The following is a 24,141-nucleotide window of genomic DNA, read 5'->3' as shown; positions in this document are numbered from 1 at the left end:
ATCACATTGGTATTTTCAGATGCTTTGATTTCCTGTTCCTGTGTCTTCATACACATCTAGGAAAGAACATATATATATATATATATACATAGATATATGTATAGCAGTTGTCCACAATGCTGCTTTTCTTTTATTCAACGAACACCATTGCAAATATATAAAAACCTCAGCAATTCTAAATACAAAAGTAAAATAGTTCTTCAACCTGATTGACAGCTCTGGGGGCATGTTTGTAACACTTTGATATTTGACTGAATTTTTAGTATGAGTAAGATCTCTAGTTTTAAATATATAAGACAGGTTTGAGCCATAAAGAATATAATGTCTAATATAGCATGCCGCGTTGCTGCTTTTTCAGTACAAATATTTCAAGTTGTTCATACATTAGCAATGATAATGTATGGGAGCACCTGCTATAGGGTAGCAGTAAGGGAAGGCTGAGCCAGTGTAATCTGCAGCACAAACCCTGTGCTGATGTGCTGGGCGAGGGTTTGCATCCTCACTGCTCTACAGCAACTGGTGGAGCAGAAATGTGTGAAATGGTTAATGCTTGATCTGAGAGAAACTGTGTGTATGAGAGGAGAAGGAGATGATGTAATTTATCTTCATTTGGACTAAAAATGAAACCTAAGTTACAAACAGTGCTGCTCTCAGAAAAGCTGTGAGCTGTCAGTGCTTGCATATAAAAGCTGGCTAAACTTCTTGCTCGTTAGCTTTGCAGATATTTTTGGATTTCTTTCATATGTGGAAGAGCCTGTTGTCCAGTTTGTCACAGGATTTATATTTAGTTTTAAAACTGTGCAAGGATCATTAAAAAAACAAAAACAAAACAAAACACAAAAAAAAAACCAAAAAAACCCCAAACTAAAATGGTTTAAAATAATGTGTTTGATGAAATAGTTGAATATGTGATAATCATGTAACACCATGCGACTGTGAAGCCCAGTGATGGAGTAGGACAGTTTTCTCAAAAATTGATTTCATGTTTGCCTTTTGATTCTTTGGAGGAACAGGGGAGACAGATCTGCAAAAGACTATTGTGAACAGTGACTAATATCACCGTGCAAATGTAAAAGTGGGATGCCAGTCATCAGCCCAGCTCCTTTTTTGACTGCAGTATTTTATGTTATGTTATGTTATGTTATGTTATGTTATGTTATGTTATGTTATGTTATGTTATGTTATGTTATGTTATGTTATGTATGTTCTATTATGTTATATGTTATTTAAGAGTTTAATTAGTTTCCAGCAGTATTATCACTTTTCAAGAGCTGGGGCACATCTGCAATTTTGTAATTATCTAGAGCACCAGATGGATATGTGCACATGTGGATGAATGGACAAAAAGACTGATGGAAGCATAAAAAAAAGTGGAAGGAAAAAGCTATTCCCAGGGTGTTAAACATTGGCTAGGCCACAGATTTGCTGCTACTATCACTGGGATTTCTAATAGCAAGAGAGAGAACATCAGCTAACATTATAGAAGTTATATTAAAAAAGAGGATTTGAAAGATTCTCAGACTGTAAATCTGAGAAGGAAACAGTGGTTTTGACTTATTTTTCTTTGCATGTTAATTCTAATAATTAACAGTTATTAATAATTATATATATTAATAAATTAATAATTACAGTTCCAGTAAGAACCACTGGGAATAAGATTAAAACAATCACTTGACCAACAAACCTGTTTGGCTCCCAGAGCATCTGTTACTTTGTTCTGCACAAAGAGAAATTCCTGCCATAAACAGAGTGCAGGCAAGTTCTGTACCGTTTTCCCCATGAACATTGCTGATTACTGTACAGATGGCTGCATACCAAGTTTGTGGGATCCATCCACAAGTGATCATTACTTTGCACTACAGGAGTATGGAATTACTTTCCCAGCTATGTTCCCTGTTCTCTGGTGGTTTGTTTTTTTCCTTATACTGAATGTTGAAGCATCCTGCTGTGAGGACCAGTATCAACTGAGTTGTCCTTATTCATTTACCACTCAGAGTGCTCCTTCATGGCAGGTCAGAAATTGGAAAATTCATGAAAATGGTCTTTCTAACATGAGTAGTTTGCCCATTATCATGTTTACCAGATTTCATTAGTAAAATTTGGTTTTATATTTATTTTTAAAAATCTTGATCTATGAAAAGAGCAGCAAAATGGTTTTATGCAAATGAGTCCTTTACAAATACAGAATATGTTTTGTGAAGTTTGAATTGAAATCTGAACTGTAACAAATTTAAAGTTACTTTTGGTTTGAAGAGGAAGAATAAGATGTACTTTATGAATGCTGTTTTCCACATCTGGTTTAAAAAACCATCTTAAGGTTCAAAGTGAGTACCTCCAAGCAGAACAAAAATGTCATTAGTAATTCATTATTGCTTTCTCACTGATCAGCTTGCTTTTACAAGCATGTCTGTGTGCTTGCATACATAATTTGGACACACTGTTGAAGATGTAACCTGAATAAAATTTTTTACAGTGTAAGTAGTGAATGCTAATGCAGTCACATAAACACTGTGATTACTCAGTCAGCTGATTAGTATATTGCTAAGAGTGCATGTTTTCCTTTTCAACCATAAAAGAAACAGAACACATCATAAAAAGATGGAAAATGTGATATAATAGGCTTGTTACCAAATAAAGTCTTGTGTGCTGTTCTTAATTTGTAAGAAAGACCATTGGTATTCAGAACAGATTTATGTCAGCTATACCACAATTACAGAAACTTTACAGTATATTCACTCTTCTTATGCCAAGAAGTGCTATGAAGTAGGTAATTTGAACAAAACCAGGACTACCAGACACTAACTGCATAAGCACAATGTGCTGTGCTCTTTCTGGCATTCAACTCAGAAAAAGTGTTTCTGTGGAGTTCCCAGCCAGGGAACTGCAGAACAAGAATTCTTTTGCTCTAAATAATTAGTTAAGATACAAATTAAGAGATTGCTTACTCAGGTAACTAAGCATTATCTGTTAATATTTCAGTGACCATTTTAACAACCACTGGTCACTGATCAGTTGACCAGTTTCAACACTGAAAAAAACCCCAGCAAACAAACCCCTAACTCTACTTGGTACACGGCTGGCAGCCTGGAAGCCGTGCTGCCAATTAAACTGCTTTGATTGAAGATTTAACCTGCTCAGTGGGAAACGCGGATGTCTCAGTGCTGTGAAACTACAGCCACCCTCTTAAAACATCTGGGAATTTTCATTTGAAATAGCGTTTCAAGATCTTAACTTTTGTTTTTCACACTTAGACAAGACTGGCATGATGAAAAAACAGACTGGAGCCTTGAGGAAAAGTGAGGATAGGAAACGGTGGAGGAATCGATGTAGCTTATACCTGTTTTTCTTCCTTACCCCTCTTGCTGGAATCAAACACCTGCTACCAAAATGTAAATTTTTCTGGAAGCAAAAGTATTTGTCTTTGAGCTACAACATGATTCCGCACAGGCTTTAACTTACTGTTGATGGTCTTGTTGTGGCTGCTCAGGAATATGCTGAATAACTTCATAAACCGTACTAAGCATGTCCTGGCCTGGGACAAAGTCAGAGCCAGGAACAGATTGACTTGAAACCTAAAAGTAGCAAAGAGTATTCCTACTGTGAGTGCATGTGGGAAAAGATTCAACAGAAATTAAACTGATAATGTAATTTCTCATTTTTTAACTTTTCCCTAGAAATGGTTTGTGTGTGCATTGAACAGTTCATCTCTATCAGTTCATATTTCATTTTGAGTAAGTTTTCATCACATTTATAGTAAGGCAAGTAACAGTTTTAAATTCAACTAAGATCTTAGAAGATTTAGGATGCAGCACTTGCATTTACTATAGCAAGTGTTTTACATGAGTGTACCACAAGTGAAGGAAGGAAAATTTAGTAAAGAAAGAAGCAGGATAATAGATATTAAAAAAGGAGAAAATATTCAGGGAAAGGGTTCAGCTTAAAACTCCTACCAGCACAGGAAAGAGAGGGAACTGAAATGAATTTCCATAAATGAAGTAATAACTAAATTCTTCAGTATGTTAAGCATACAAATCAGCTCTTTTGTCAACCCAACACCTACACTCCCCATCTATAAGGAATTCTCAGTCTTTCTGCCTATACCCAACTGCCAGTTCTTCATTATCTCTGGTTTCTTATTTTTCCCTTTTTATGCTAACTAACTAAAATCAATCAGTGGATCAAATGCTGACTTTATCTGCAATGCCATACATCTCAGTAACTGAATATAAACCAGTGGAGTTTCTCCCTTTTCTTCAAATTGTACTGGAAATTAGAATAGATTTCATTGCTTGTACATGCATCCTCGTGTCCTTGTCACCTCTCTCTCCCTCCTGACCCACTGAGGCCCCAGTTCTGCAATAATGTGACTTTGTGATATGATCAGCCTAAGGGATATTGTAGTGTGCCTAAGACTGTGATGATTTAGAGCCCAACCTCCATACTTAAGAAGCCTCCTATGGTTATGAACATTCACAGATACAGTTCAGCTCCTCTGTTTTTTAAAAGCCTTTTATCTCTGCTGCTTTAAAAGTCTATCCTCTCCACTAACCTTTACAAAAGCACTCTAGAACTAGAAATGTTTATTTCAATCATCTAACCCCAGCAGAGAAAAGGTTTTTAAATATATGACTCTTTTTTGCTAATACGTCATGTATTATGAGAACTAATCACAGTAACAACAGGTGTGACTGTTGTTGTGACCCTGTGTGATCACGTCTTAAGAGCTCTCTCTTACCTGACCATACTGATGCTCTTCAAAGGTAAATTATATTCCCAGAAATTTTCCCTAGCAAAGAGAAAGTGCTTCTTCTCCTTCCTCTCAGTTTCAGTCCATTGTCCCTAAATTTTGTGGTCCTATTTCTCATTTTTCTTTGTGCTTTTACTCCACATCAGAATGATCTCCAGCTGCTACACAGTAATGGTAGCAAAGCCTCAATGCAGAGAAGTAGCATATGTAGTAGGATTTCTTCTGCTAGCAAAATTCCTGTGCTTAAGTCCTACCCCACTATACATGAAGCTAACAAAATAATTATTGTGAAATATAGCTGAGATTTCGTTTGCATATTTTTACAATGAAAACTTTAAATACCCCCCGAGGCTTTTCTGCACTTTAGAATTTGTATGTTGCACGAGCAGCAATATTAGGGCCAAGGGACAAAATGACATCAAAATAGTTAATTTGCTTGTGTGACGCAAGTGGTTGTGGTTCAGTGCTACCCATCACTAGTAATATTCTTTTAATACAGGGCAGCGGAACTGAGATTTTTGTCTTTAGAGCTTGGTTTGTTCCTTACTGCACCATGTTGATACAAGTACTGAAATAGTAACACAGCAAAGAAAGAGCAAGTACTGGGTAAACAATAGCCATGAATATGGTGACATGTAAACATCTGTAAAAAGCAACAGAAGCAAACTGACAGAAGGATTCTGGTACAGATATTTAGCACACCTTGAGAAATAGAAAACAACCCATCCATTTATGATGTGAAGTCACATACCCTAGAACCACTGGCAAGATCAGGAATAGCAACAAATTCATATATCCCGAAATCATCCAAAGCACTTTGATGTCCTAAAGTTAGAACAAACAAACATGAAAAAAGGTATTGAGATGTAATATGAACCTGGAAAATAATGCCTGGCAAAGTAATTTGGCCTAATTTTTAAAACATCAGAATATTGGTTGTTTGATCTGCTGTAAACCACTTCCCTGCCCAGCTCCTAAGCTGGCTCGGAGCAAAGCAGGGCAGGTGCACAGCCGTGTGCCCAGGGCTTGGCTGCCTCCAGCACCTCGGAGCAAGTGAGGAGCCTCTTGCTAACCTCAGCAGTGGTTTTGGTAGAGTAATTGGGGCTCTCTTAGCTAAAAGGCTAAACGGACTGATTTACTTCCATTTCTCATAGAAAAGAGATCCAGTCCGTAAGCTGAGCACATCTACACTGTAGTGAGACAGCAGCACCTGAATCTTTTATGATGCTGAGAGTAAAATAATGGAACACAACACTAATAGGTGCTGCATTATTCAATCAGTTGACAATTTGTATCTAGGACTTACTTCAGATACAAATTGTAGTTAGGCTGGGAGTCTCTTTCTCTACCCTCCCACTGTCTGGGAGATCTGAGACACTTGGTTGTCTCTTGGGCATCCCTCCATAGCAAAGGCTGCAACATTAAAGGCAGTGCTGAGATTCTCTCCTCCAGCACCACTTGCTGGGGTGAAGGACCCTCTGTGCTCAAGTGACTTTTTCTTACCTTCTCTGTCCTCTCACATCTCACAGCTTAATGGCCTGCTCTGATGTTTCGGCATAAATAGACAGGAAAAAAAGGGCTACCCTTCCAAAGGATAGCTTGTCTCCAGTCTCTCCTACTCAGGACAATGTGCGAAGGATTGTCAAGGGAAAAGAGTCAGTGACAAAAACACACGGGGTCCTCATGACATGAAGAAAGTTAGCACAGAGTGCAGTAGAGGCTAGAATATATACACTGTAATGTCATATTAGTATCTCATGATTTTGGCATCAGTTGGTGCCATGAACATTTAGAAGTGCGATCCTTCTATGGCATATTACCTCTCATTGCTATCCCATAATAACACTAATTTATTTCACATTGGTGAGAACAGCAGAATGTAGGTGATTAACAGCTAGAATTCAAGATAACGGAGTACATACTGTGTGAACTCCAGGCATGAGCTAAAGCCACATTGACCTGTTGTCATTTTGGTTTTATCTTAAGTAAGCTAACACACAGGTAGGTGTGCAACCCAGATTTAAAACCACATTTCCATTCCTTTCCTTCTTTCTTTTTGTATGTGGAGATGCTAATTTTTCTGAAGAACGGATTTTGACCTTCTGGTCATATTTGTTTTATTAGCATTACCTGAAAATGTCTGTGCCTTTCTGTAATCGGCTTCTGGCCTAGGAAACATAAAATGTTTTTCAGTTTGACGTTATAAGCCAAGTAAAGAAAATTAATATGATAGAATGTATTTCTCTCTTGATGGAAAGGACTTCAAGACCTAAGAATGATTTATTTTTGTACCTGCTCTGCAGCTTCCGTTGTATCACTGAAAAGAAGAGAAAAAAAGAAAAATAATTCTTTTTGCTCTGATACTCCAACAGAAGAGCTGGAGTGTGCTTAACTTTTACGTACCTTTATGTGGCTGGTATCTTTTCCATATGAACAAAAAAGTCATAGCTAGGATCAAAAATAGTGAAATTCCTGTTATTACTGCAAGAGATGACAAAGATTTTCCTTCCTGGGCCAGCTTTTCCAATCCTGTGACAGAGAAGATGAGTACTGTATTATTCTCTTGTTCTGTACAATAAACATAATCTATGAATTAGAGCCTCACAAAGAAGTAGAATAATAGTCTAATTTTAGGTGTAGAGACACCAGATTACTAAGAAATTAGGTGACAATTATGTGAGCAGTTTGTGCTAGATGGGAGGGAAACCATCCAAGCTGCAGGAGCTGTAGAGTAGGAGAGAATAAATGAACTATTGTATTTTTTCTGAATCTTTCAGGTCACTGACAGTCTGATTGTTTATCAGAGGCCAAAAAATTTTGTTTGTTTGCATTAATGTCTAAATATATCCAAAGTATTTCTTTCCTTTGCTCGGGTCTTTTGCTGAGATGTGCACTAGCAGCAGTTTTCCAACAGGATTTACTGATACAACACAAACACGGTATGTATATAATTACATACACAAAAGCACACAGAAAACATTTGCACAGAATTTGCAAAGACAGGGATGTGAAAGTTAGGGAATGTCAGACATAGTTTCTTGTGCACCCTTAGTTTCCTCCTTTTGCTCTGAATCGTGCTGAATTCCTGTAATGAAAGGTTAAGAAAGATTTAATTGAACCTATCTTGTTGAACATTATAGCATACATTGCTTATCTCAAAACACTTGTATTGATCCATATTAATAAGAGATATCAGACTTCCTCAATATCTTGTTTTTTGCTGTATGCTTCTGGAGATTTTCTGAACACCTGCTTTGTTGCTGTTTAATGCAATCTGATACAGGAATTGAGGTTATAAGGTGTGAGAAATAAAGGTGTGTGTTCAGTCAGTCCATAGATTCACAAATATGACAGTGAAAGCTTTTTTGTAAACAGATTCTAATAAAACCATGCAGCATCACATCTTACATTATTATTACATTGTCCAGTAAACTAAGGTTCTTAAAATTTCATTACATTTAATTTAAGGTTTCTTAAACCTTTCATTACATTTAATTTAAGGTTCTTAAAATTTCATTACATTAAAATTCACAACCCCTGCAGGTAAATTAATGCTTCATATTTGTCAGTGCCAACTTTATTGATACAATTCAAGTGTGTATTATTTAGCTGGATGTACTTCCAGTACTTTGATGAATTCCTGTGCAGAGAGTTAGCATTTCTTACATCTACTTACACCCCCATATAATTCACTGGCATTATGCTGGTTGCATGTGCAGCGGTTGTCACAAAGATTAAATACGTGGATTTCAAACCAGATGCATCCCGAATATATGAATTTCGAACCAGATGCATCCCAAAGATATGAGAAAATAAATCACTGCTATTTCATGAAAGTTCTTTCATGCTCCTTCAATATACTGCTTTCCTCGGAAAAAAACAACCAAACAAAAAAACTACAACACAAACCCAAATGCTGGAGAATCAGCTGAGTCCTTAAAAGTGTTCTTTAAAATGAATAATTTCAAATTTTGACTCACTGAATGTATTCTACATGGGCGTACCAGTGCAGAAAACAAATATATGCTCTATGTGCATTTAACGCACTCGCTGACTCGAGAACTGAGAAGTGACTTCTGTACATAAGGACATAAATCCTCTTCTTTTAAAATCTAACTAGTCTTGGCTAAAACTGGGTAGCAGCTTAGTGCAATTATTGATATAGTTGTAACTTATGATATAATGGTTTTCTTGATGATTTTTAGTATGAATTAGGTAGCTGTTTATAGCACCATACAAGTAAGTTTCAGTCCCTCGGGTGGTGAAGTTGTGTAAGGTCTTCCGAAACATCACAGTACCTGTCGGTGCTGAAAATGGGGTTTCCAGTATTTTGAAAGGCACAGCCCATGCTCTGTATCTAGGACTGTGGGGACAGGGAGAAGGGATAATAGTCTTTGCTTAGTATGCTTAATCCATTGCAACCAGAATTTAGTCTGAGCAGGATCTCAGAGGTTTAGCCTCGTGTGAACTCATATGTCTTACAGTCAGTGCTGCATCGCAAAGTGTCAGCTTGACATCTGGAATTAGTACTATCTAAATGAATACTCATCAAGAAGAACATGGCTACAGAGGGCAAAATGGATATTTTAATTTTTTTAAATAAACAGGATAAAATGTTTTAAAAAGCTTTATTTAGGTAAAAAATCTGTAATTAGGACATGTATGTTTTTAAGTGCAACTATGCATAAAGCTGTGCAGTTTTCCCTTCTTTTTGGCCTTTCAAAGGAAATCTCAGCTGAAGTTCTTAACACTTACTGATGAATATTCACACATATATCATATGAACTTCCTGGAGAAATGTCATGTTTATTTCTACCAACACATAGCTCTGATTGCATTTTCTTTCACCAGTAACCACAATGTTTATAAAGTGCAGTATTCTCATTTTAAAATTGCAACCCATCTTCATTCCAGCTCAAAGCCATGGATTTGCGATGAATCCATAAGTCAGCCTGAGCAATAGACATCTGCTCTGCTTGTTTATCCGACTAACAAATGGCTGAGCTCTTTGTACTGCACAAGTGAAATTGCTTTGTTAGATTTTCTAGAAGGCAATCTATTCTATCTTGTTGAACATTATAGCATACATTGCTTATCTCAAAACATTTGTATCGATCCGTGTTAATAAGAGATATCAGACTTCCTCAATATCTTGTTTTTTGCTGTATGCTTCTGGAGATTTTCTGAACACCTGCTTTGTTGCTGTTTAATGCAATCTGATACAGGAATTGAGGTTATAAGGTGTGAGAAATAAAGGTGTGCATTCACCAGAACCTAGCAGTCAGTCCATAGATTCACAAATATATCAGTGAAATCTTTTTTGTAAACAGATTCTAATAAAACCATGCATCATCACATCTTACATTATTATTACATTGTCCAGGAAACTAAGGTTCTTATAATACCTACCCACACTGGAAAAATATTAAAGACCTTCATTGCTGTGAATCTGTGCCTGGTTATTTTAGTCAGCAATGTATGCTCGAAACTATTCCATGAACTAGGTGCACTAGCCCCAGGGCTCACTGCTCCTGAAAGCTATGGGACAGTGAGCCTTGGACAAAATCTGCCCTTGGGAGGAAAGGTCCATCTTGGCATTCAGCAGATTTCTGCATAATTTTCTCCATTCATCTTTATCAGTTTTAAATGCAAAAAGTAAGAAACAGAGTAAGAGACATATAACTGTGCCCGGTTACTTGGTCATGATGAGGTTTGCCTACATAGGAAGTTTCTCTGCTCAAGGGATAAAGTTACAAATGGCCAAATATATTTTAGTGTAAAACTCCTACAAAACTTCAGCATCTTAGTGTGTCTTGTCCAAGGCTGTGTCACACTGTGAGTAAAACCCAGATCCCACTGAATGGCAAAAATCCCTTTACTACATTGTCAGCAAGACCTCACTTCTGATATATATTCTCTCTCTAAGAACTATTTCCTTTTTCTGGGGTTGACACTCTGCTCACATGTTAGAGTTACAGCAATGAATCAATGTTCTTACCTACAGAAGTAACAATGACTGTGAAGTGAGTTTCATCTCGTTTTCCAGTCACGTTGTTGAAAGCACGGCACATGTAATCTATTGTCTTCTGGGCCACTTTATCAGGTACAACTTCCAGATGGGGTCCGTATTTGATTACATGAGTGGTATTGTCAGCCCTTTGAATCCACGAGTAAGTATTTGGTGGATTTGAATCTGCTGAGCAGTCAAAGAGTATAACTTCCCCCATGTCAACTGTAAACACCGCCCCTACATTCAGACCTTTATCTGATTTAACTCGAAGTCCGTAAGGTCCATCTGCGTTGAAAAAAAAAAAAGACACCACAGTATAAAAATTAAAATCAAAGTACACAATTAAACTTTAAATAGAAGCTAAACTTGGAATTTTTAAGTTAGACTAGCCTTTTGAATGGTTGGCATTGGATTCAATAATTTCAATTAAAAGGCTTTCAGTTCCATAGCTTGATCGTACTAGATTTATCTCACACTACATCCACTTAATACTGATCTAATCACTGCTTAGGCAAAAAGTGTAGATCTGTGCATTGCTCAGTGTGAGAAAAAGAACAAAAACAGAAAACAGTTGGAGCTCATACTGACAGAAGCCAAAAGAGGAAAATATGCAGAATGAGCAGGACACATCTTTTTGGTAGGATCCCCAAAGTTCAGTAAAGCTGCTGACAAGTGCCTCACACGGAAGTCAGATAAGTCAATATTATGCCCATTGTAGACAGTGCAACCACATAATATTTCCACCTTCTTATAGTCGTCTGGAAGCAGTAAGATGATGTAGCTGGGTTTGAATGTGAAATTCCCTACTGTGTGCAGTGGCACACTGGCACACTCAGACTCTATTTCTCATCAGGAAGTTCAGGCTGATGTTAGACCTTCCTCCAACAGGCACACTTCTACTAATTGTCTGCCTTTTTAATGAGACTAATTTATTCTTCAAGAACACACAGGCAAGCAGCATGCAGCATGAAATAGGCCATTTTGTTTGTGCCTCTTTTTTTTTTTCTCTATTTGTGAAGGCTCAGACGAGAGAATGTAGACTATCACACCATGACTGCCAGTTTAGTCAACTTTTAAGTGAATGTCCACATTTCACAACGCAAACTTGTCAAACTTTTTATTTTCTCTACTTATTTCTTAGCAGTAAGTCTTTTTCAGTCTCATTTTAAGGAAGGCCCAACATCATGCACAATATTTACTTGGGAAATGCAACACAGTTTCACTTCAGCAAGAATTAGTGCTGCTCCCACTTACATGGCAGGGGCCACTGCGGAGAATAGAGGCATTTTTTTTAACTGTGGATGTTGAGCTGCTTCTTCACAGGCTCTGCAGCTCCCGAGTCAGTTGCTTTACTGTATCCAAGAGCCAGCTGACCTTGTGATGAGCATTTCTGGGAACTACAGACTTATCACCACCGCTTTGGCCTGGCCGACCTCACTTGGGCTACACACTCCTGTGGTCCAGGAGCCCTCCCAGAACACCAGCGTCTCATGGCGCTGTTATAGGTATTTACTTCTCTTTTTTTCAGATGGGAAAGGAGAGGGATGTACTGAACTTTTTTCAGAGATGAAAGTAAAACCCCTCACACACCATTTATAGGCAGGAACACACTTTTTTACTTTAAAGAGAAATCCGGTGGTTCTTCTCATCCAGTTCTTCTTTCTTAGAATAATTAGCTCTTATTTTGACGGATAATATAACCTTTGATGCATGGAAACAGAGATTAATGGTAAGAACAGCTGACTGGTCTCTGCGCCCCCTCACTATAGTGGGAGATTTGCCATAGTCTGCAAAATAATCAGAATTGAGTTCTGCTTTTTCTATCAGTATCATAACAGTGCAGCATAGACAGATAACACTAACAACATAACTACACTCTTGTATGGAAGTTGCAAATAAAAAATCCCCACACATTATAAAAACACTGACACACACTGACTGGGGAAGTATGTTTGAAAAAAAAAAAAAAAAGCTTTTCTTTAGAAATAACAGTCAAATATTGCAAGGTCTGAGAAGTGGCATTGATGAAGTCAACACAAGCACCGGGTAACCCTTCTGCTTCACCTGGATCAGTCTTTTGCCTCTCCTCGGCATTGTGTACATCACTGAGATCCCTAAACACTGGGTACACACACAGGGATAAGCACAGCTTACAGGATGATTCAGAAAAGCAGGTAATTAACCTTTTCCTCTCTAGGACAAAATACATCATAGCTTTGGGACGTCCCAAGGGAGAAAATCCCACTTGGTCTACTAAATTCAACTCCATCAGCACAGTACAGCAGTTTCTGCTGTAGTCTCTGTGACAGCAGCTTCTTCCAGTCTTGAAATAAATTGTTTCGAGGTCACACTAATGCAAGAGGCATATTCTGGGGTGCATTATCATCACAGCTAATGGAGAAACAGAATAATATTAATGAGGAATGAAGAAGAAACCACTTTCAATTCTCAGTGAAAAACCACAGTGACAGCCTTCATGGGTCCCTCAGCTATACTTCTTCTTTCCAGTATTGTTCCCAACCGAAATCTACCTCTTGTCTCAGTAAAGCCAGTTAACTAAATGACTTGTAAAATAATAAATCACCTGTTCTGAGTAACAATTTACTTCTCTGTGGGAATATTTCCAACTGCTCCTATTACCACGAGACTGTTGCAGTTTCCAAGCAGATGGCAGGTATTTACTGTGAGTGACTTTTTCTTTTTATCGCCCCCAGTAACTCCCCCGCAGCAATGACATATGGCACACAGAGATCCCGGGGGCTGTTCTACATTGGTATTGACAACCGGGAGCTGGGAGACAAACTACCTCTGCAGGCAGAGGCTGGACCAAATTATTTAACTTAGTGTAACTCAGGAAGGAAAACCCCAACTCTCATCACTAACTTGGATACGAATAGTAGTGTAAGTATTGTGGCCTTTCAGCATTGCATTATTTGCTCTTCATATTTCTTTTCATATTTTAAATTATGTGCAAAACAAAATCTCACTTCTCATGAAATAAAAAGTATGTTCTGAAAATGCAACTACTTACAACAGTATTTCCACGTGTGGAGAAAAATCGAATCTCAAATTTGTTGCCATACAAGTCTTTTGAGCTGTACATCAAAATCAAACAGCAAAAGGTTCCAGAAATGTGGACACTGAAGTAACTGAGATTTTAAAGTTCTGCTAAATAATGGGTCAAAACCAGGTTTTCAGTTCAGAACTTGGAAAGATTTTTCAGTTTTGCTGGAAAATATGTGTAGCTGAAAGAGAAGGGAGGAAGCAGTACCAGAACTGAGACTAAAGGACACACACCTTGACAGTTCAAGTGTCCCAACCACCCATCAGAGTCAGAAATGCTCTGGAGCCAGTTCTGTGTGCAATGGGTCAGAAATGCCAATGCCAAAGGGGCTGTGCCACAAACCAACAGAACAGTCCAACAGGTAGCAACAATGTCAGATATTTTTCTAGCCTGACCTGATCTTATTGAATTGTAAGAAGGTGATGTATACAGTGTCCCCAAATTTTTTGTAGGTATTCTTTGAAGAGAGAAGTGTGAAAAGCCCATTCGTAGCTCATGAAAGTGAGAAAAGCAGTAGAGGTAGGGCATTCACACACACAGCTCCTGTTCTTAGCACTTCAAGCACTTAAGTGAGCTGTGATTGTGACAGTACAAAAGCAGGCATTTAAAACTGTGCTACCTTGAGGAAATAATTTATTTTTGTTTATTATGGTAGTGATAAGGTATAACTCCATCAGTGCAAGTTATTTTCTTGTAGAGCATTTAATCATGATTCCTCTGTCTAATATGAACGGAAGCTCAAGTCACATCTGCCCTGTATAGGACTTTTTGCAGCAGCTCCTTCATGTCTGCATTGCTGTCAAGTTTATAAGAGCACCTAAGGAATCGGTTCTCATTTAAGAATGTCCTTGTTAGTCTTTGCTAATTTAGGCAGTATCAGAGATGTGTCTTAGATGCAAGACACCCCTCCATCTGATTCTTCCAAACTATAATTAAAAATAAATAAGTAGCAGACAGGATAATCAGAGATGAAAGGAGGAAGAGGAAAATATAATGTAATAAGAGGTGTAGCTGCTGCATATGCTAGTAGTGCAGTCAGACCAAGCCTAGGGCACGGGCTATCTGCAAGCTGCCAGAGCCTAGCAAAAGCAGGAGCGAGCACCAGCCCTTGGCTGGACAGGATTCCAGCTCCAGACCTTGCACTGTGCCATCCACACTGTGCCACTGGGTAAACTGGTCATATCTGAACAGGGCTGGTGGCAAAGTTGATCCTGACCTGTCTGATTTCAGCTCTTGTCTGAAAAGGGCACTTCAACCCCTGAAGACATGAGTGTTAGAGCCTGGCAAGGCTAGTATGTACTACTACAAGGTAGTATGTACTACTTGCAGATCTCGGAGGCACTGGAAGTTGATATTACAAGAGGAATAATGAACAAAATGAGAGTGCCCCAAGATTTAAAGTATAACTGTTGAATGTTGATTAAACCAATCTTCTGTCACCTCCAACTCCTTTAATTAATGAATTCAACTAATTCACTGGTTTTTCCTCTCTGCTATTGTTTCCAGTCAAAATATCTGGCTAGCTTACGGTCTGTTCTTCTGCCAGTGTTGGTCATTATGCAACTCTTCTTGCTCCCTCATGTTTCCCACTTGATGTGGAAAGCAAACACTTCTTGCAGCTCTGATTTTGCTAAATCAGACTCAGGTCTCTTCTCCTTTCTGTTCTGTTTCTTACAGTTTGAGATCATTGCTCTGATACGTGCAGGAACAGCATACGGTATTCTACATGTGCTCTCATTTTCTGTGTGCCATTAGTATTTTATTCCTCTTACTTCCTTGTTGGAAATACCTTACTTACATTATTTCCCACCTGTCCTGGTTTTGTTAAAAACAAGTTTCTCTTTTAGTGATTTTGCCTGTCAGCTAAAGCCTTCATATTAGCTGCATTTTCCTGGAGAACCAGACACATGTTTTGGTAAACCTAGCAATGGAATGCAAACTTATTGATAAGCACGGATGGACATCTCGCAAGAGGGGCGACGAGAAACCGGTGACCAAGAAACTGACCAACTGTGTATAACATTCCATTCACGTGAATACTTCATATAAAAGTGGGAGATCACGAGGATCTCGTCCCTTCTTTTTGCCTTTTCCTTCTGCTTATGGCCGACATTAGGCCCAGTGACATACTGAATCCAGCTCCGGTTGGCTGCAGAGTCTAATCCAGGACTTTGGTGGCCGGCTCTGCAGTTGCTGAGACTTTCAAGTTTGGTTTTGTATATTTTGTATTATTTTCTCTATTCTTATTAGTAGCATTAGTAAAACATCTTTAATTTTTCCAACTCTCTTCTCTCTGTCCTTCTTTCCCTCCCGATCGCCTGTCCTGAGTGGGAAGGGGGGAGAGGGAGGGGCAAAAGGGGGAAGTGGGGGGAGAGGGAGTTAACAATACATCTGCCAGGGTTTTATTGTCACCCCGCAATCTAAACCCTCGACACCACCCAATCTCCATCTTATCAGCAGAAGTTCATGTTTTTTATTCTCTAAAAGGGCATTCCATTTCTGTTGTACTAGTGAATTTCATACCAGTTCTATTATTCTGTCAAAGTCTTCGGTCCTCTTAGTTTAATGTCACAGGTGAAATTCATTGACATACTCCCAGTCTTTATGCTGATGTTGTTAATGAAATTATTAAACAGGACTGGACTCGAAATGATCTTGAGGAAAACCACTAATACTAGTCCTTCAGCCTGGTACTTCCTGTACTTAGCTTTTTGATAGTGTTTGCTGTCTTGATTTTTAGCAATATTTTCATGTATACTCATCTGGTTTTTTTTTCCTTTCAGTCCTATCTCCTCCAGATATGAAGATGTCTGTACTGTGCACTTCTTGAAGTTGCTATTTTAATTTTGCTGTTCAGACTTAGCTTCACAACTACATAACATTAAGTAACATTTTCTTAAACTGTTGTAAGCTAAAGCTGTTACAAACAAGCTCATTTTGAATGCAAGCTCACATATAATGTTGACTCAAATGTTTTCTGCCTGTTTCCATAGTTAGGGTCATTCTTTCCAACCAGATCATTTATACAAAGGTAATTATGAATACTTAATATACTCACAATATATGGTTGGTGCAATTATCTCACTTTCCATTGCACTGACAGGGTTAGACACCAGACAGCTGTAATTCCCAATGTCTTCTTTTACAACAGGAACCATTAGAAGTGTGGCATTGTTTGAGGAAAAGGTGTAATTAGGGCTGGCATGGAGAGGCTTCCCATTTTTCATCCATTGGTAAACTAGCCTTGTACCTTTGCCCACAGAACATTTTAGGGTAATATTTCCTACATACTCCACTACCCCTGAAGATGGTTCAGTATGTACAGTTGGCTTTGTGACAGGAACTGTAAAATAAAGAGATATGAAGAGTTGTAAAAGTGATGAGCCAGTATATTACAGCCTTCATTGTCAAGATGAAACAAATAGCAGTCATAAGCCTCAATGGAAAGTACTCAGACTTCAAATTTTACTTATTAAATGTGGTTAAAGGTTAAAAAATAATGCCATATTCTCAGCTGGTGACTGTAAGAATTGTTCTAGTACTTAAATGAAACATTGCCCACAGCACGTGGCTGCCTCAGCTTGGCTGACACTGGGCACCACTGAAATACACTGCTGATCCGGTCATGAGGATGGCTGCAAACTGGGATGGCTATGGGACTTAAATGGCAGCTACAACTTTGTCACATCAGGGTGTCATTATTCCCAGCCTAACAGTTACCAGGCTCCCTCTGTATAATCCAGAAATTACAGTAGCCTTTTGTCATTCTTTTAGATCATTCTTTCTACCTTTCCCCCCCCCCTGTCCCCACTACAAGGAGTAGAGTACAAAGAGAGAACTTCAGTATTTCAGGACTGCAGATCTGGGCTTCTTTTACAGACATGATCACTGGCAAAAGTCAATGACTCCTCTTTAATAGTTACAGAAGGTAAAGGCAAAGTTGTGCATGGAAAAGACTATCTGAAGGAATGATAGCACAGCAGAGCCTTATGAAACATTATTTTTTAGAAGTTTGTCTAATTTTATATTATTATTGGTTACTATACCTCTCCAATTTTTTACTTATGATGCAGAAACATTAGTAAGTACATTAATTTTGTTTAAAGATGACATATTTTAATATTCCCTCCTGCAGCACCAGAAAACAACACAACTTAATTGTTGGTATTTATTAATGTATGGTTGCATTAAATTATACACTATTGTAATTGGATACGAAGAACCAGTACTTCAAAACCATTGCAATTTTATTTACACAATGAAGATGCTATATTTTACTAACTTACCATCAACAGCTACTTGAATCTTTTGACTGGCAGCTATCGTCCCATTTCCACGGACATTGATTTTTACAATATAATTGCCCTCATCACTGATATGCAATGGATTGATCATCAAAGATGCATTTGGTGGTATAAGGGTAAACTTGTGCTGGTATTCCAAGTCGGGAACTACTGTTTGATTTACAGAGCCAAGCAAGTATTTTGGATTACTTTGGGGCCTCTCAAAAAGCCAAATTATCTGGATTTCAGAAGCTGTAGCATTGAAATCGTAGTCAACAGTAAGATGGAGCGGTTGCCCCTCAATGCCATGGATGGTATGAGACGGTACCGTCAACTTTAAGGCAGAACAAATACCTGTATAAAAAATAAAGAACAAATAAACACAAAGCACACTTGGAAACCTAGGAAAACTCAAATGAGAAATTCTCACAGAGAAAATCTCACAAGGTTGAAGTTTACACTTTTTTGTATGGTTATAACTCATATTTCAAGTAAGGAAGGGGCAAATACTCACTGACCCCAGCGAAAGTGCATATAGCTACAGAGCTCCAGCCTTAAAATATATGAAAAGTCAAGGGAAGGACTTTTGTGATTTCTGGGCAGAGGATCATTTACTGTTGAAAGTTTGACAAAAACGAGAAAATGTGTATTTACCTTAATGTTTAAAATATTTTCCCTTTTAAATATTCCAAATTTCTATGTCTTATACTGTCTAACAGCCTTGGATCGCAAACTCATTTTTTAGGATTTTTTTTCTGCATAGGTTTAGCTAGGGACAAATTTCTTAGTGTTATTTTGCCAGTTATACTGAAAAACTGACAGAGAATCTAACAAGCATCACGTCCATGAATTTGTCTGTTTAAAATGATATATAGTTCTTATTGCTGCCTACACTGTACATGTAAGACTAAATTCAAGAAACATTACTAAACTTGACAAAAGTCAAGTATTCCAGTTTTTGGAAAGAACAGAAATAAGGTTTGCTGTTGATATGCGGAAAAGCAAAATTTTCAGCCACATGATTAATCATGTTCTGCAAAAATCATGCCTCTGTTAGGGTGCAAAAAGACCACTCCTTAGTTAATCATCAGCTTTCCCATATATTATTTTTGAATAATTTATCATTGTGTTGGCGTGAGATAAGATTTATAGAGCATTATCAAAACTTTACTCTTAGGACTGAATGATCAATTTCCACGTGAACTTTTCCACAGCACAAACAAGAACAGCAATTGTGTAAAGCGCTGACATTAATCAATTGATTTCATAGCACCATTACAATTGATACAACTTTACAGATGAGGAATTTAAGCCCAGATAAAATTAACAGCAAAAACACCCACTCATTTTGGATGATCAACTTGAAGTATTAAGGACTGGATTTTTCAAAATACACATAAACAGATTTTAGTATGTTCAAGATGCAACTCCTATTGACTTCAGTTGCAGGTTTGATCGCTCAGCTTTGAGTGCTCAATATTGGTAAAAACCACTCTGTGAGTGCTAAGTCAAAACCCAAGGAAGAAAGCAACCTCTTATTAGTAAGGACATGTAAACCCCATGATTTAAGTAAACTGTCTACCATTGCATAAGAGCACACTGGAAACACAGAGAGGATGCACTGTCCAGGGCAGCCTGCAATGCTTCCACCATGCACCATCTGTTCCATCCCTGCTATGGAACATCTTTGGACCAGGTGATCCCTGAGGTCCCTTCCAACCTGGTATTCTATTATTCTGTGATTCTTGACACACTTCCCAGTACCTGTAACAAAAATTTAACTCTCCAGTTGAAGTACATATACCTTCTACCTAGAAAGGGGGCACAAAGGGAGCTGTATGTGAAAAGTATGACTGTGCTATTGAAGTTTAATACAAGGCAGAGATAACTTTGTTTCTTGAATTTCCTACCTTCATAGCATTTCTCTTTATGACATAAATAAATTGTTAAAGCTTCATTTGTGTCTCATTTCCTAGGTTATATAGCAGGAAAAGATAAAACTATCAATTGAGTAGCACAAGATGGTATCTGTATATGTCTTTTGGGTAAGAATCTTCAAGTTTCACTGCAGAGCTGTTTGCCACTTGAGCTAATCGCAAAAAAACCCTGTCGCTGGGGATCAGGGTAGGGACACAAAAATGGGGTGAGGGGAAGAGATGCATCATGGCAATCTGTAATGCCAGTAATTAATGTTAGAGGTACTCTGGAAGGGCATGAAAATTAGCAGAGCAGAGATGGTGCGGGAGGTGTCCGGCTGGTGGGTTGCCAGCAATCTTGTCCATGCTGCTGAAGGTCAAAGCCATTGGTGAGATACTAACTGTATTTCAGGAGAACCCTCTATTGCTAACAAATCTCTGGTTATATTCTATCCATTCAGGAACTAGTGAGTTTAATATTGAATACAAAACCAGCTTCAAAGTCTACCCCAAAAAAGTAATTTCGTGGCTGGCTTCACTTTTCATAAAACAGAGCAAGGTATCCTCAACTAGAGAAGACATCTGGCAGCGCTTCTGCAGGTGCAGCAGGGAAAGCAAAGGGAACCGTGGCAGAACACCAGAGGGGTGATGTGTATAAAGACAGGGAAATCATTTGACAGAAAGCCTGGCAAACCAACCTTATCAGGGGCAAAAGAGGACACAGGCAGAGGACTTCAGGTTGCATGGACACTGAGGTGGAGAGGACAGTCTGGGTCAGCTGAGACAGGAGAAGAATGGGACAAAAGAGGAGGAAGAGAGTAGAAAAAATATGAAGAGGCTTAAGTGGGGCATATGCAGGACAGAGAATTTTACATGTTTAGCTTTTTTGAGAAGAAAAAACCTGAAACGGCTGAAGCACATCAAATTCGAGCCTCCTCCCCAACCCCTTTTTCATAATACTTGTGGCCTGTTGGTCTTGCACTGTTTTCTAACTCTGCACAACTCCCAGGGACTCGCTAGACTCTGGTTAATGGGAGATTAGTTTTGCTGGTTGTCGTAACATTTCTCAGAGGTGAATTTCCTCCCTGTGAAGCTTAAAATAGAGATCAGGTTTAAACTGCTGTTGTCCATTTGAAAAAAAGCAAACAATTCCTCAGTAAAATCCTTCACAAAATATTTCATGTTGGAAATGTATTTCATATAGCCCTTCAAATTAATTTTGAAATTTCCTTGAATAAAGTAAAGAACATCTGTCAAATACTGGGAGATCTGTAAATGATCAATTAAAAGATCTGTCCATATCCTTCCTCATTCTTTAGGCATGACATTGTTCAATTTTTGAGTTTATTTAGCTGGCAGTAAGCAATTGTGCTGTAGGACAAGAAGCCAGTTAACAGCTGCAGTGAAATCATAAAATATGTATAACAAATAATATTTCGCACAGACCTGGTTGTGCACAAAATTAGCAAAAACCAAGCAGGTCTAGTGAGCATTAGGATAACCGGGACCACCAGTGCAGAAGGGACCACCATACAGTAAGAGAATTGTGGCTGGAAAATTTAATTTCTTCTCAGTTAAAAAATTGTGGGAATAGAAACTGTACGTTAACTTTGTTCCACTTGATTCACAGGGAAAAGCAGCTTCATGTGATAGCTTGGAAGGACATTTTGATCTGCAGTTCAGGAAAATCTTTTAGCAAAGACCAGAGATGGTAAGGGCAAAACCCTGTTTTCCTCTGGAATCTGTTCAGGAGTGACTTTGGGCGACTGCAGCTTTTTGCTGCTCCCTCTGGGTCTGCTGGGTGATTTTGTGGCACGAAATCATGCTCATCTCAGCACTCAGGAGCTCCTCAGTGGCCAGTAGGGCCAGGCCAAGGCAGGAGGCTCAAAGGTGTTAGATAATGGTGCTCTGCTGAAGGCAAGGGTCTTACAGGAGCAGTGCTGGGAGACTTCTGGCTTTAGCAGAGATCAAACCTTTTGCAGTCTGGAATATTCTTCACGAAAAGGGCTTTTTCTTCACCAAAAGGTTTATCAAGCATTGGAACAGGCTGCCCAGGGAAGCAGTTCAGTCACCATCCCTGGAGGTGTTTAAAAGACATGTACATGTGGCACTTAGGAACTTGTTTTAGTGGTGGGTTAGTTAGGTTAACAGTTGGACTCTATGCTCTTAAGGATTTTTTCCAACTTAAATGGTTCAATGATTCTATTCTATTATACTAATTTAATTTTTTTTTTTTAATTAAAACTGAAGACTGTTACAATTAATCCTTGAATTGTTAACAGTGAAATCAAGCTAATGTGCCAAATTCTTACTTCATTGTCATCAGGCAAAAATTCTATACAATTTAAGCCTATCTCTATAGCTTTCTAAATAAAATCCACATTTTTCCAAGACAATAGAATTCTGAAAACTAGTTTTTGTATAATGACTGTAAGAGTTGTACCAAAACGACCTCCATTTGGAGCTCAGTGATCTGTGCTTTGCTTCCATCTCATTTTGCTATCACCAGTATTAGCAAGGACAACAGAATCGTTGTTGACATAAAACAAGGGCTGCAGCTTTAGTTTAAATAAAAAACTATGACATAACTTTCGAGTTTATGGCATAAACTGAAACCTGCTTAGCGAGGTTTTATCATTCTCTGAATTTAACATGCACATCTCCTTGTCAAAGTGAGTTTGGATTCTCGACTGCCTTTCACGAGAGTGTTGCAAATATGTTCATTTCTGAAACAAACCAGATACAACAAACCAGATACAACAGACCAGGGAATCTGCAATCCCTACACCTCCATTTACATCACTGGAGACTCAGGCAGGCTCTTCCCTAGTTTGGGATTTTTGCCCAAGAACAAGTTCCATTGAGCTTTGTTATTGGACCTAATTTTAGTTTCTGAGGACAATGTCTTCAGTGGACTTTGTGTCGTGCCTCCAATGCGTCTGATTCCTGTCATGATATAAAGTATAAGCTGTACATGTCCCATGGTAGGAAATGTGTGTATCTCAGTAAGGGTATACAATGAGACTTCCTGGGGAACAAACACATACTCCAAAGCACTCTGCTGCCACACCAATATCTCTTGTAGGATTGTCATAAAAAGCACCCAGTAAAGTTGTGATGTAGATAAAGTGCATATTCACTGTGTTTTTTCTCAACCGGGGTTTTCATTTTTAAAGAAGAAATCCAATAAATTTCATATAAAACTGCAATTGTTATGAACCCAAAACTCTTGACAAAGTATTTAGCTCAAAATTAAGGAAACTAGGTGACCGTATATGAAGTTCACAAAGTAGATAAAAGAAAAATTGTCCTTACACATGAATGAGAAAGCACTACCTCTGTAATATCATATATTCCCTATATTGATTTTTACAAAAACGAATAAGTACAGAAAAAGCGAACTACTAGAGTTTGTAGAAATATAAGTTTATCTAACATTTGATTACAGGATATTCCTGTCAAAGTGCATAGAACCTCTACTTTTTATCAACTGCATGCATAACAAATATATACTTATGAAAACTGCACCCAGATAAACAAATGTACTATTAACGGGAAGATATTATTCAGGTGATTGAAAGCTTGATTAAGTTTTAATACCACGTACTTTTAAATTTTACATACAAATTTTCCCTATTAACTGTAAGGCATCATAATGAACTGAAAAATAATGTATCAGAAGTGTCTCAACACAATGCATTTTAAAAGAAATGTGTAACAGCTTCTGTATAGACTTTGGTTGAGAATCTGTCCAGGCTTACTTTTAAAAAGAATGCATAATGCATATATTAATATGACAATATATATGTCATCAATGCCCACATTTTATATACAGATTTTGATTAGCACATTTTTTGTCAGTTGCTAAAAGTTTATAGCTCCACTCATAAAACAAGGGGACACTATCTGATTAAAAACTTTTAGGTTGCTTTCTTGAAATAAAAACATCTGACAATAGAAGAGAAATATCTTGAAATGTAGGAGTATAAAACTAACCCACGTTTCCACAGTGACTATCAAATATAATTCATAGTTTCTTACCTACAAGCAGAAAATATATTTTGCACTGTAAGTCCCAAAAGAAGTTGGCTAAAGGGCTCCATGAAAGCATCCTGTACCAT

At 38.0% G+C, this 24,141-nt stretch overlaps 1 protein-coding gene across 1 annotated transcript; it reads right to left on the bottom strand.

The window, feature by feature from the left end:
- Window positions 1–12: 12 nt before the first annotated feature.
- HEPACAM2 (HEPACAM family member 2) lies at window positions 13–24,141 on the bottom strand (the record flags this gene model as incomplete). The annotated part of the gene is given in 11 exon segments (XM_082045710.1): window positions 13–56; window positions 3,460–3,572; window positions 5,499–5,572; window positions 6,878–6,915; window positions 7,040–7,064; window positions 7,151–7,276; window positions 10,746–11,042; window positions 16,880–17,164; window positions 18,108–18,458; window positions 24,062–24,107; window positions 24,109–24,141. Coding segments are annotated over 11 exon segments (1,398 nt in total). The 3' UTR covers window positions 13–46.

The sequence above is a fragment of the Streptopelia decaocto genome (genome assembly GCF_964273445.1).
Source record: "Streptopelia decaocto genome assembly, chromosome: 2".
Taxonomy (NCBI): domain Eukaryota; kingdom Metazoa; phylum Chordata; class Aves; order Columbiformes; family Columbidae; genus Streptopelia; species Streptopelia decaocto.
Note: the sequence above shows the minus strand (reverse complement) of the source record. Positions and strands in the feature narration are given on the sequence as shown.